Source organism: Scyliorhinus canicula, chromosome 24, assembly GCF_902713615.1.
Source record: "Scyliorhinus canicula chromosome 24, sScyCan1.1, whole genome shotgun sequence".
NCBI lineage: Eukaryota > Metazoa > Chordata > Chondrichthyes > Carcharhiniformes > Scyliorhinidae > Scyliorhinus > Scyliorhinus canicula.
In genome coordinates, this window is record NC_052169.1 from 21,658,612 (window position 1) to 21,671,397 (window position 12,786).

General features: G+C 50.0%; 1 protein-coding gene across 1 annotated transcript in view; it reads right to left on the reverse strand.

Moving 5' to 3' along the window:
- Positions 1-1,344: 1,344 nt before the first annotated feature.
- Positions 1,345-12,786, reverse strand: part of kti12 (KTI12 chromatin associated homolog) — a 38,899-nt gene continuing 27,457 nt past the window's right edge. Inside the window, exons 7-9 of the mRNA XM_038784261.1 lie at positions 5,849-5,911; positions 3,728-3,796; positions 1,345-1,551 (exon numbers count right to left, since the gene is read on the reverse strand). Coding sequence (XP_038640189.1) covers positions 1,408-1,551; positions 3,728-3,796; positions 5,849-5,911 — 276 coding nt within the window. The 3' untranslated portion in view covers positions 1,345-1,407. The remainder of the gene's footprint in view (positions 1,552-3,727; positions 3,797-5,848; positions 5,912-12,786) is intronic.

A 12,786-nucleotide genomic window follows, 5' to 3' on the forward strand; every position in this document is an offset into this window, starting at 1 on the left:
GCCACAATCGTATTGAATGGCGGAGCAGGTTTGATGGGCTGAAGGTTCAACTGCTCCCATTCCTCACGGTGGAAATAGCAACTTGCAATAGGGAATAAATAAGCGAAAAAAATCTGCGGGGCGAGTTGGCAGTCGCCTTCAGAGAGCCAGCATGAGCTCAATGGGCCAAATGGCCTCCTCCCGTTCTGTAGCGTGCTCCGCAGCAGCAATCTGACTAAAAACTCAGCAGTTTCAGAATCGGATTGTCATGGTGTCAGGCTGAAAACAATTGGCTCTTTAAATCAATCCCTCTGGGGGCAGCACGGTGGCACAGTGGTTAGCATTGCTGCCTATGGCGCTGAGGTCCCAGGTTCGAATCCCAGCTCTGGGTCACTGTCCGTGTGGAGTTTGCACATTCTCCCCGTGTCTGCGTGGGTTTCACCCCCACAACCCAAAGATGTGCAGGATAGGCAGATTGGCCATTCTAAATTGCCCCCTAATTGGAAAAAATAATTGGGTACTCTAAATTTATATTTAAAAAAATCAATCCCTCATTAAAAGAGGATTTGTTTCAAGAAGCAGGAAACAGCACAGGAGAATCTTTAAAAGCTATTTATTTTTTCCTCCCACAATGGAAGGGGTTTTAACTCCTGCCGCCTGTGCACGTGCCCGTACCGGCCTCCCCGAACAGGCGCCGGAATGTGGCGACTAGGGGCTTTTCACAGTAGCTTCATTGAAGCCTACTTGTGACAGCAAGCGATTATTATTATTAAAATCTATCCAGGAACATCAGCACAATTACCAATTGTGTAAAGCTGCCCTAGTGCGGGGGAAATAATAACCTTTACGCGAGTGTGTCAGGACCTAGGGGCCTGTGACACTGACGGAGATTAAATGAAGTATCAGGTCATGTCGATGCCGTCCCAGCGAGAGAGAGAGAGAGAGTCAGGCTGTCTGGGGTTTCTGTCACCTATGCAGATGATGGAGTGTAGAAGCAAAATAGATTGTCCCGGGAGATGCGTCCAGAGAACTGCTCCGCAGGTCTCCAGCAACATCGGCATGCAGAGCTTGTCGTTAAAAATGATGTGCCAGTCGGAAGGCTGACTCATTGACCAACCCGCATTAGCACCATTATCAGTGTTGTGAGAACCGAGGTCTGGAATAAAATAAACAGAAATGGCAATCCCTCCAGAGACCCCCTTCGCACGAAGATTAATTTTAGTCGATGAGTGTAAAGGAAAAAAAAAATACACTCAAGGCCTTCGTTACGCAAGAGTCAAAATATTAAAACTTCCTCTGACTGGAAAAAAACGGCTTGACGTTTCAAATTGGAACGGTGGCATGGAACACGGCATTGCAGACACGTGTCTTAAAAACATTTTTATTATCAATAAATCCGAGTCACAAACTGCTGCTTTTGCACGCTGGTCAGTGGAGGCTTCGGTTAATGTACTGCACAAACATGTTTGCTATCTGTCCAATGTCTTCTGTCGGGTGCAGCTTGGTGTAGCTGACAAATTGCCGCTTCAGTTTACGGAGTTCAGCCATGTGGAGGCCTCGAGTTAGCTCGATGTGGGGGGAGATCGGGGGTTAAGGAAATTAGCGGGCCCGTCAAATGAGCCCCTCCACGGGTCCGACACGGGCAGAAATCAAACATTGAGCCACTGGTAAAGCGGCAATCAGCCGCACGCAAATCTCTTGTCCACTTGGAAGAAAATAAAGCTCTGCCTTTACATAGCACCTTTGACGACGCCCGTATAGTTCAAACGGCAATGAAGTACCTTTGAAGCATAGTGACACGAGATCCATCTCAGAGGGCAGCTGAAGCCTGGGTTTAAAGTCTCAGTGACTGCACTGCAATATTACAGGAGCCATAGATGGTCATTCACCTCCCGGAGCCTGTCTGGCCATTCCGTTAAATCAGGACTGACCTCCGCCTACCCAACTTGGCTCTGTAACCTCTTTGCCTACAAGAATCCCATCGCAAAATCATTTAAAAACTCATCTGGTTCACTAATGTCCCCTGGGGAAGGAAATCTGCTTGTGGGCGGCGCAGTGACGCAGTGGTTAGCACCGCTGTTTCACGGTGCCGAGGACCCGGGTTTGATCCCGGCCCGGGTCCCTATCCGTGTGGAGTTTGTACATTCTCCCCGTGTCTGCGTGGGTCTCACCCCCACAACACAACGTTGTGCAGAGTAGGTGGATTGGCCACGCTAAATTGCCCCTTAATTGGAAAACAAAATTAATTGGGTACTCTAAATTTAAAGAAAAAGTCCTGACATCATGCCTGAAAGATCTTGCTCCAATTTTAAGGTTTTGACACCCTCCCACCCACCAAGCATTGGAAATTATTTCTCTCTATTCTTACAAATACCTGTGACACAGTGAGTAGCGACTGTCCTTACCTCTGAGTCAGAAGCTCCAGGTTCGAGTCCTACCCCCAGTGTTCATAAACAGGCTGGGCATCAACTTGTGAATCCTTCCAACACAGGCCATTTGCAGGCGGTAAGAGCAGGGGGAGATTCCTGGTCAGCTGTGTGACGGGAAAGAAACTGGAGCCTCGACCGAAATGGTGGTCGCCATAGTGTCCCAGAGGACCATAGGCTGCTTTCCCATTTTGAGGGGGAGAGCTGACTGGTGGTGAATTAAACCAAGGGTCAACACACCTCGGGCAAGGGGCAGGGTTTGAGAAGGCGGGACTTTCGTGGATACCTATAATAATAATCTTTGTTGTCACAAGTAGGCTTACATCACTGCAATTAAATTACTGCGAAAAGCCCCTAGTCGCCACATTCCGGCGCCTGTTCGGGTACACAGAGGGAGAATTCAGAATGTCCAATTCACCTAACAAGCACGTCTTTCGGGACTTGTGGGAGGAAACCGGAGCACCCGGAGGGAACCCACGCAGACACGGGGAGAACGTGCAGACTCCGCACAGACAGTGACGCAAGCCGGGAATCGAACCCGTGACCCTGGAGCTGTGAAGCAACAGTGCTAACCACTGTGCTACCGTGCCGCCCAACCCTCAGCCGGTACGGGCCTCGCTCCGCATCATGAACCAGCCGTCCAGCCAACTGAACTAAACCGACCCCCCAGCCTCTTAACATCCACAGCTCCAGCCTACAACATGCATGTGAAAGTTGCCACATCAACCCGGGACTCCCCGAGGTGAACAGACACAACCATAACCCTGAAAATCCCTCTAATCGTCTTTAAGGGATGATCTAATTGGGTGAAAATCTCATATATTCAAAGAAACACAATTCTACCTGTGCAACCTGTCCTCAAAATTTAACTCATGTCTCTGCTACACCGACTATCATATCTTTCCTTGGGCACAATGCCCAGAGCTGAATGCAAGATTCCACGTGCTGTTTAAAAAAAGATAGAATTTCCGTCCCTCTAGGTTATGGCTACATTCCGTTAGCCTGTTGAATTTTACTTTCCATCTGTTCAAAGCTTTTAGTGATTTCGGTATTTGGCACCTAAATCTCTCGGCTCCTCACAGCTCCCAGCCTTTGGAAAATACTCCGATCTATTCTTCCAAGAGCCAAAATGGATGGACGTCACACTTCACACATTCAATTCCATCTACCGCAGTTTTTTTTCCCCCCACTCAATTAAGTGTCAGCAGAGCTTTTGTGCTCAAGTCCCTCGGGTGGGACTTAAACACACAGCTCCGGAGTCGGAGGCAAGACCGCTAACCATTAAAAGGTGATGGATATTTAAACGGGTTAAAAAAGGATATCTTCACATTGGCCCCGGGTACTGTTATTAGGTCTCCTGGTACACTTGTCTTCTGTGCGTTTAATATCGTCTGGGATTTAAAGGAACAATAGTTTAAAAATACATTTTCGGGCAATTAACTTGGTTTACCGATAAAGGGGAGTGTAGCTGGGGTATAGAGGGTTAGATTTCCGTCCTATCAATCTAGGCTGTATTTCAATCCAGTTCCCACTCTGTCCATCAACTCCGAGGATTCGTTTTTTAAATTTATTCCTTTATGGGATGCGGCCGTCACAGAAATGAACAGCATTTGTCGTCCATCCTTAATATCTAGGGGCTGGTTTAGCACACTGGGCTAAATCGCTGGCTAAAAGCAGACCAAAGGCAGGCCAGCAGCACGGTTCAACTCCCGTACCAGCCTCCCTGAACAGGTGCCGGAATGTGGCGACTAGGGGCTTTTCACAGTAACTTCATTTGAAGCCTACTTGTGACAATGAGCGATTTTCATTTTCAACACACTGCTTGCCTGCTCAGGAGGCAAGCCCATGGGGCACGGCGATGGGAAAGATGGTTGGGGGGGGGGTGAAGAATGCCACATTAGTGCAGTAGGGGGCAGTGTTCGGAGGTTCAGGCTTCAGTGAGAGCAGGAAGCTTTGCTCTGCAGCCAACTTGTACTTACGCTGAGGAGGAGATCGATGAGGACACCATATTCTGTCCACTTCTCCCCCAAACCGAGCACAAAATAAGAAAATACTGAAGGACCTGCATGCCAATAATAGGTGGAAGCAATGCACGGTCGCCTCTGACTACCCCGAGGCCAGAATGAGGCGATGTCTCGCTCAGTGACGAGGTGAAAGGAGCCTCAAACCAGCTCCACACAACCGAAGAACATGAGGAATTAAACCAGGGAATGAAGCCACTAGAATGTCCAGAGTGAGAAACAGAAGAGAGTCAATTAAAGCGATGGACCTAAAGCAGACCTGATTGTGTACATCATGGATGCTTCATCCAACCAGAGATGCACTAAAAAAAAATGTTTTAAAGCATCTGTAGCACTTGAGACCGCTGTACATAGCAAAGTGCTTTGCAGCTAATGAAGTGCTATTGAATGTAGTAAATACAACAGCCCATTTGTGCACGGGGAGGCTGCACAAACAGCAATGTGATAATGACCAGATCATCTGTTTTTGTGATATTGGCTGAGGAATTAATATTGGCCAAAACACCGGGGAGAACTCTCACCTCTTCCCCCCTCCGCCCGCCCGAGCGCCATGGGATCTTTCACATTCAACCTCAGTTTAATGCCTCATCGGAAAGATGGCAGTGCCCTCAATCCAACGTGTACTGGGGGGGCAGCTTCGAGTTCTGTGCTCAAGCCCTGGAGTGGGACTTGGACTCGGAACTTTGTGACCCAGGGGCAAGGCTGCAGTGGGCTAACACTACAAAGGAAGAGTCTGATTTACATAGTGCCTTTAATAGCCTCGGGATGGCTCAAGGTGTTTCACGATGATGTACTTTTTGAAGTGTTTCTCTTTTCATTCTTTGATGGGAGTGTGGGTTGTTGCCCATCCCTAATTCCCCTTGAACCGAATGGTTTACTGGGCTATTTCAGAGGACAATTAACAGTGAACCACGTCGCTGTGGGTCTGGAGTCACATATAGGCCAGACCGGGTAAGGACGGCAGATTTCCTCCCCTGAAGGATATTAGTGAACCAGGTAGGTTTTTAAAACACAACCAATGGTGGTTTAATGGTCCCCATTACGGAGACAAGTTTCCAATTTGATTTCAATCTCTGCCAGCCCTTGTAGAGGGATCTGAATTTGTGACTACAGCAGTAGCCTGATCCTCTGTGTTACTCATCCTGTGGCATTTCCACCCTCTCCCCTTAAAACACAGCGGCTAGATGCCGATAGTGGTGGCTGAAGGGGAATAATTCCCAACCAGCATAGAATCCCTCCAGTACAGAAGGAGGCCATTGGGCCCATAGTCTGCACCGAGCCGCTGAAAGAGCGCCCTCTCCCTAGGCCCACACCCCCCCCCACCCTATCCCCGTAACCCCACCTAACCTGCGCACCGTTGGACACTTGGGGGCAATTTTGGCATGAATGAGCCACAATTCCTCCCGGAGACAAATAACTCACCATGACCATCTCCTGCGTAACTCTGTCCAGCTCGAACATGAAGTTCGTCGAGGAGAGCGGTTGCTGAAAATGAACATTAAAGGGCAAACATTAATGGTGGGAGTGAAGAGGTGGTCTCAATCCTCACCCAGTGCCTCCAGCTGCTCAACAATCTGTAAAACGATGCGGCTCCTTTAAATCTTCACCCGGAACGTACAACATTTCAGAGACGCCACTCACACACATTCTGCTGGCTCTTTGTTTTCAGAAAGTGATCCACTTGGTCCCACTCCCCAGCTTGAACCCCGTAGCCCGGCGAATTATTCAGTTGCAAGCATTTACTCAATTCCCTTTTGCAATTTTATACTGAACCTGCTTCTAACACCTTTCCGGATCACAACTCGCTGCGTACAAAAGAAAATCTTCATCTTCCCCTTGAATTTTTTTCCGCCAATTATCTTAAATCTGGATGTTTTTTTAAAAAAGTAATTTGGGGGACGCAGGCTAGGCCAGTCTTTATTGCCCATCCCCAATTGTTCTCGAGATGGCGGTGAGCTGCTGTGTTGCCGGCCCTCCCGTCAGCGGGAAATGCTTCTCCCTGTTCCTGTGCTGCAATTTTCTTTATCCACCCTGTCAAAGCCCCTCCAATAAATGAATACCAGCACCCCCCTCAACCATCTTCGCTCCCATCAACTCCAATTTTACAAACTCCTTTACCTAATCCACAATCACTCTTTTTGAACAGAAAGATAGAAAAAAAAAGAGAGGTTCTGTAGAATTGGGTTGTCCTGGTGCGGTGGCTTGCTCTACTTGAATGTATCCCTGAAGGCTTTCTTCCCTAAAGGCCGTTACAGGCAGTCCTGGGGCCTACGACACCAGGAACCAATTGCACGTCGAAACTCTGTAGGTCAGAACCAGTTTCCGCACAGAAACATTGTTAAAAATGGGGGTTGTTGGGTTACGGGTACAGGGTGGATAAGTGGGTTTGAGTAGGGTGATCATTGCTCGGCACAACATCGAGGGCCGAAGGGCCTGTTCTGTGCTGTACTGTTCTATGTTGTCCCCGGCCCGTCTTTGGGTCACGCATGAGGAACAACATTTTTATTTTGAGTCGCCCGATGAAGCGATGGACTTTGCGCGAAGGAAAGGGCTGGCGACGGACTGAAGTCTTTGAACTTTGCTGCAGCGCTCATGTTAAAAAAGTTTCTTGTTTTTTGGACGTTATCTGCAATGCCTTCTGAATTGATTTGGGGCTTGTTGCAGAGCTGAGTGAGTTAAAGTTTACATTTGCACTGATGGGGGATGGAGGTGTGATTGTTAGATGTTGGATCTTTTCTTTGTTTTTTGCATTTATTTTCGGGCAATTGTGTGGGGATTGCTTTTCTTTTGTATATGCGTGTCCGTGCGCAGGGGGGGAACAATAGGTGGTAGAATGTCTGGCGCCATGGGCGGGGGGTCACCAAGCTAGCTGGGCAGGCCAGCTCACCGAAGCGCAGTGGGGGTGAGCAGATGTTATGCTTGTTGAAGGGGTTGGTTTCCATAGTGCTGTTACTGGGGGGGGGGGGGGGGGGGGGGGGTGTTCTGCTGATTGGGGGGGGGGGGGATGTTTGCTGTGGGACAGAAAGGAGGTCGGGGACACGGGCTAGAGACTGGCCCAAGAAAGGTGATGGCTGATCGCCGATTGGGCGGGGGGGGGGGGGGGCCATGAGCCCTCCAACCAGGCTGATCACATGGAATGCGAGAGGGCTCAATGGGCCGGTCAAGAGGGCACGCATGTTCACGCATCTGAGGGGACTGAAGGCGGACGTGGTAATGTTACAGGAGACGCACCTTAGAGTAACTGATCAGATTAGATTAAGGAAGGGATGGGTCGGACAGGTTTTTCACTCGTGGCTGGACTCGAAGACTAGAGGGGACGCGATCTTGATCAACAAGCAAGTTGAGGCGGGAAGAATAGTTTTGTATGTGGGAGACCGGTACATTATGGTTAGTGGGAAGCTGGAGGGGCTGCTGGTGGTACTCGTGAATGTGTACACGCCAAATTGAGATGATGTGGAGTTCATAAAGAGGATGTTGGGGAAGATCCCGGACCTGGATTCGCGCAAGTTGGTCATGGGGGCGGGGGGGGAACTTTAACACAGTTATCGACCCTGGGTTAGACCGGTCGAGCTCAAGGACAGGCAGGGTGCCAGCAATGGCGAAGGAGCTAAAGGGGTTCATGGAGAAAATGGGGGGGTGGACCCATGGAGATTTGGGCAGCCGAGAGTGAAGGAATTCTCCTTCTACTCACATGTGCATAAAGTGTACTCCCGGATTGACTTTTTTTATTTTGAACAGGGCTCTACTGACGGGGGTAGTGGACACTCGCCACTACCAGGGTACTTGCCGATTACAAATCTCAGATCATGCCCCGCACTGGGTTGACCTACAGGTTAGCAAGGAGAGTAGCCAGCGCCCGCACTGGAGGCTGGACGTGGGACTTTTAGCTGATGAGGTATGCGGTGACCCCAGAGGCAGGGCTTCTAAGGAAGCGACGGAGGCTACAGGCGGAGTTCGGCTTGTTAACTGCAGGGAAGGCGGTGGAGCAGCTGAGGAAGGAGAGGGGGGGGGGGCGATCTATGAACATGGGGAGAAGGCCAGAAGAAAGTTCTCGCAGCAGCTTAGAAAGAGGGAGGCAGCAAGGGAGATAGGGAAAGTAAAGGACTGGGACGGTAAGCTGGTCAGAGACTCAGCAGGGCGTTCAAGGAGTTTAACAGTAGGTTGTAGCAGTCGGAACCCCCAGCTGGGCCGGAAGGGATGAGGCACTTTTTAGGGGGGGCTGAAGTTCCCGAATGTGGACAGGGAGGTTGGTAGAAGGGCTGGGGACCCCGATCGGGTTAGAGGAACTAGCAGAGGGTCTGAAGGCCATGCAGTGGGGTAAAGCCCCGGGGCCGGACGGGTACCCAGTGGAGTTTTATAAAAACGTTCTCTGGGATATTTGGGTCGCTGATGATGAGGACATTCAATGAGGCAAGGGAACATGGGGTGCTTCCCCCGACGATGTCACAGGCCACTATCTCGTTGATCCTGACGCGGGACAAGGACCCGGAGCTATGCGGGTCCTATAGGCCGATATTCCTAAATGTGGACGCCAAACTGCTGGCCAAAATCTTCTCCTCTAGGATTGAAGACTGTGTTCCGGACGTGATGGGGGGAGGACCAGACGGGATTTGTTTTTTTTTTAATTTTTGTTTTTATAAATTTAGATTACCCAATTATTTTTTCTATTAAGGGGCAATTTAGCGTGGCCAATCCACCTACTCTGCACATTTTTGGGTTGTGGGGGCGAAACCCACGCAGACACGGGGAGAATGTGCAAACTCCACACGGACAGTGACCCAGAGCCGGGATCGAACCTGGGACCTCAGCGCCGTGAGGCGGTTGTGCTAACCACTAGGCCACCGTGCTGCCCTCAGACGGGATTTGTTAAGGGAGGCAGTTGGCGGCCAACGTAAGAAGGTTGTTAAATGCGATTATGATGCCCCCAGAAGGTAGGGATGTGGAGGTAGTGGTCGCAATGGACGCAGAGAAGGCGTTTGATCGGGTGGAATGGGAATATCTGTGGGAGGTACTGGGGCGGTTTGGATTTGGGCGGGGCTTCATTGACTGGGTCAGGCTGTTGTACCAGGCTCCTATTACCAGCGTACGGACGAACAGGTCAACATCGAGACAGGGATGCCCCCTCTCCCCACTGCTGTTTGCGTTGGCCACAGAGCCACTGCAATTGCGCCGAGAGCCTCCGGGCGGGGGTGGGGGGAGTCTCGCTATACACTCCAGAGAGCGCCTTGTCCGAGTCTTTACGTCGCTCGTCGACGGTTTGTAATACCACCTAGCATGTCACCACAGCCGGAACCGTGTGGTGGACCGGGGGGGGGGATCTTGTTCAGTACCAAATGACCTTTCATTCCTCGGGTTTCCACGCGTGGTGTCACTACCCACCAATTACGAGCTGTAGACCGGTTAGTTATTTTTTATTTTTAGAGTACCCAATTATTTTTTCCAATTAAGGGGCAATTTAGCGTGGCCAATCCGCCGCCTCTGCACATTTTTGGGTTGTGGGAGCGAAACCCACGCAGACACGGGGAGAATGTGCAAACTCCACACGGACAGTGACCCAGAGCCGGGATCGAACCTGGGACCTCAGCGCCATGAGGCGGTTGTGCTAACCACTAGGCCACCGTGCTGCCCTAGGCCGGTTAGTTATAAACGATATGTCCGTAAACGGCTAACCCTTTATGTACAGACATATTTGTCATCATTTGATCACAAAAGGCTTACTGTGACGGAACTAACAGTTAACTCTAACAACCGGCTACATATGTACAATGGAAGCAACAAGCCATCTCGCACATCCCGGGAGAAGGCCATCCATCTGCCTTTACCCGACCCTTCGGGGGTGGGCCTGTCTTCTCCAGTTAGTGTCTGGGAACGTATAGAGGTATCCCTTACCTGTCGCTGAAGATTTGCAGTAATTCCAGCGTCAGGGAGATTGTAAGTCGGGATACCTGCTGGGCGAAACACTTATATCTTTTGATTCCAAGGAACGTAAACAGGGTGTTATTCAACTCTAACCGTTTGCCTCTCGCGTCCAGTACAAAGCCAAAGCGTTCCAGCTGAGAGCCTCCTGTTAGTTCCATGATCTCCGATCCCAAGTGGTTATATTTAAGGCTTTTCTCATTCCATGCTTTCTCAAGTGACATGTTGTTGTCCTCGTAACGAACTGTGACATCCACCACTGCTATTTTCTGGTCCTTCCTGAATATAATATCAGGTTTCCAGAGGGTTCCGTTTTTTTCCCACTAGCCTTGGTTCTACGTAGGATGTCCAGCCGTACTTGGATACATACATGCGTACTTGGTCTAGGATCTTGTTATGACGCTTGATCCTAGCCATCTTTACAAACGGGCAGCCACCCCAAATATGTGACAGCGTCTCATGTGGTGCCTCGCACCTTCTGCACGCTTTAACAGAGTTTGGACGTCCCCTTGATAGGGTAGTCCGTGTAGGGTACAAGTTGGTGCGGAGCAACAAGTTATTGATAAGCCTATGCGACTTCAATTGATGAAAGGATCTGATCTGGAGATGTTATCATTCTGATAATATGAAATGCCAGCGCCCTGGCTGATCAGGCTTTTCCACTTTTGGAACTCCCACTCCCTCCACGCAGTGTACCGGTTCACCGGCTTGTCTTGGGGCCGGTCTTGGTCTCTCAACATGGGCAATGCCGCCGCAACAAGACTTCCGGGGTCCTCTTCGTCCGGGTTGCAATCTGACGTGTTGGAAAGGAAGTCCTCGACTTCCTTTCGGACCTTGAGCATGCGCAGTCAGTATTGGTGGTGTCAGTATTGCTTTCATCCCGGTACTGGAAGGACGCCCTTATGACCCTGTCCGTGGACCTCTCGAGCGCTTCGCGTTTGCGAACAATTGCGGATGGAATCTGCACTTGGAGTTTGGGCATTCCCAGACCACCACTCCTGTAGTTCGAGTATAGGAGTCCGTCGTCCACGTGCGGTGGGAGGTGTAGGATTTCTTTAGAGGTGTTCCGTATGAGTTGATCCAGTTTTCGGAGATTATTCTGCGATACCTCGGAAAGGATCAAATGAAAATACATCCTGGGGATGACATGTGTCTTCAGGACCTCGATTTTCTGTGCTGGCCGGAGGGCCGCCGCCTGTAAAGCTTTGAGCTTTTCCGACCACTCCCCTTCTGTCACGCCAGCCCATGGGTCTATTCGGGCTCCCAGGTATTTCTCTGTGTCACCTGGAGGGATGTAGGTGATAACCTCGTTCCTGAGCTTCCAGATTTCGCGGTGGTTGTACATGAAGGTTTTCGACTTGTAGGTAAAGTGAAAACCTTTGGTCTTATTGATATTAATCGCCAAGCCCGTATTTGCGCAAAAAATCCAGAGGAGCTCCAGGTTCTTATCCATCCCTGCGTGAGAGTCACTCAGAAGGGCAATGTCATCTGCGAAGGTCAAAGCAGAGCAGTTGACTCGATTCTCTCCCAGGGGCATGACAACCCCTGAGTGGGCCTCCTCCAGGGAGCATATCAATGGATCCAGAGCTATGTTGAATAGAATTGGCGAAAGTGGGTCTCCTTGCTTGACACCCCTCTCAATGTTAATTTCAGCGGTCTTAGTTTTGTTCCCTCCGACCATGGTAGTATTACCGGTGTACAGGTCAGTGACCAATGTAATGAAATTTGTTGGTAATTTCATCCTTTGACTATGAGCTTGTGCCCAACCGAGTCGAACGCTTTAGCCAGATCGACAAAGACTACCGGGAGGTCCTTTCTGTTCTTTTTCGCTCCCTTGATGATGTTCTCAAGGATTGCAATGTTCTCATTGCATCCGGGAGTAGCTGATAGTAGAGTATGTTTCGGACCCACTAAAGGGGATGGAAGAAATTATGAGGATTCTGGGGGAATTTGGCTAGTTTTCAGGATATAAACTAAATATGGGGAAAAGTGAGAGGTTTGCGATCCAGGCAAGGGGGCAGGAGAGGCGATTGGGGGAGCTACCGTTTAGGGGTAAGCTTTCGATACCTAGGCATTCAGGTGGTGCAGGAATGGGAACGGCTACACAAGTTAAATTTGGCTCGATTAATAGACCAAATGAAGGACGATTTCCGAAGGCTGTTGTCACTAGCTGGGAGGGTGCAGACAGTGAAAATGACAGTCCTCCTGAGATTCCTGTTTGTGCTTCAGTGTCTCCCCATCTTTATTCCGTGGTCCTTCTTTAAATGGGTCAATAAAGTGATCACTGGCTTTGTATGCGCAGGTAAGACCCTGTGAGTAAAAAAGGGGATGCTTGAGCGGAGACCGGGGGGGGCTGGCGCTGCCGAACTTCAGTAATTATTATTGGGCGGCGAATATAGCCATGATCACGAAGTGGGTGGTGGGGGGAGGGTCGGTATGGGAGC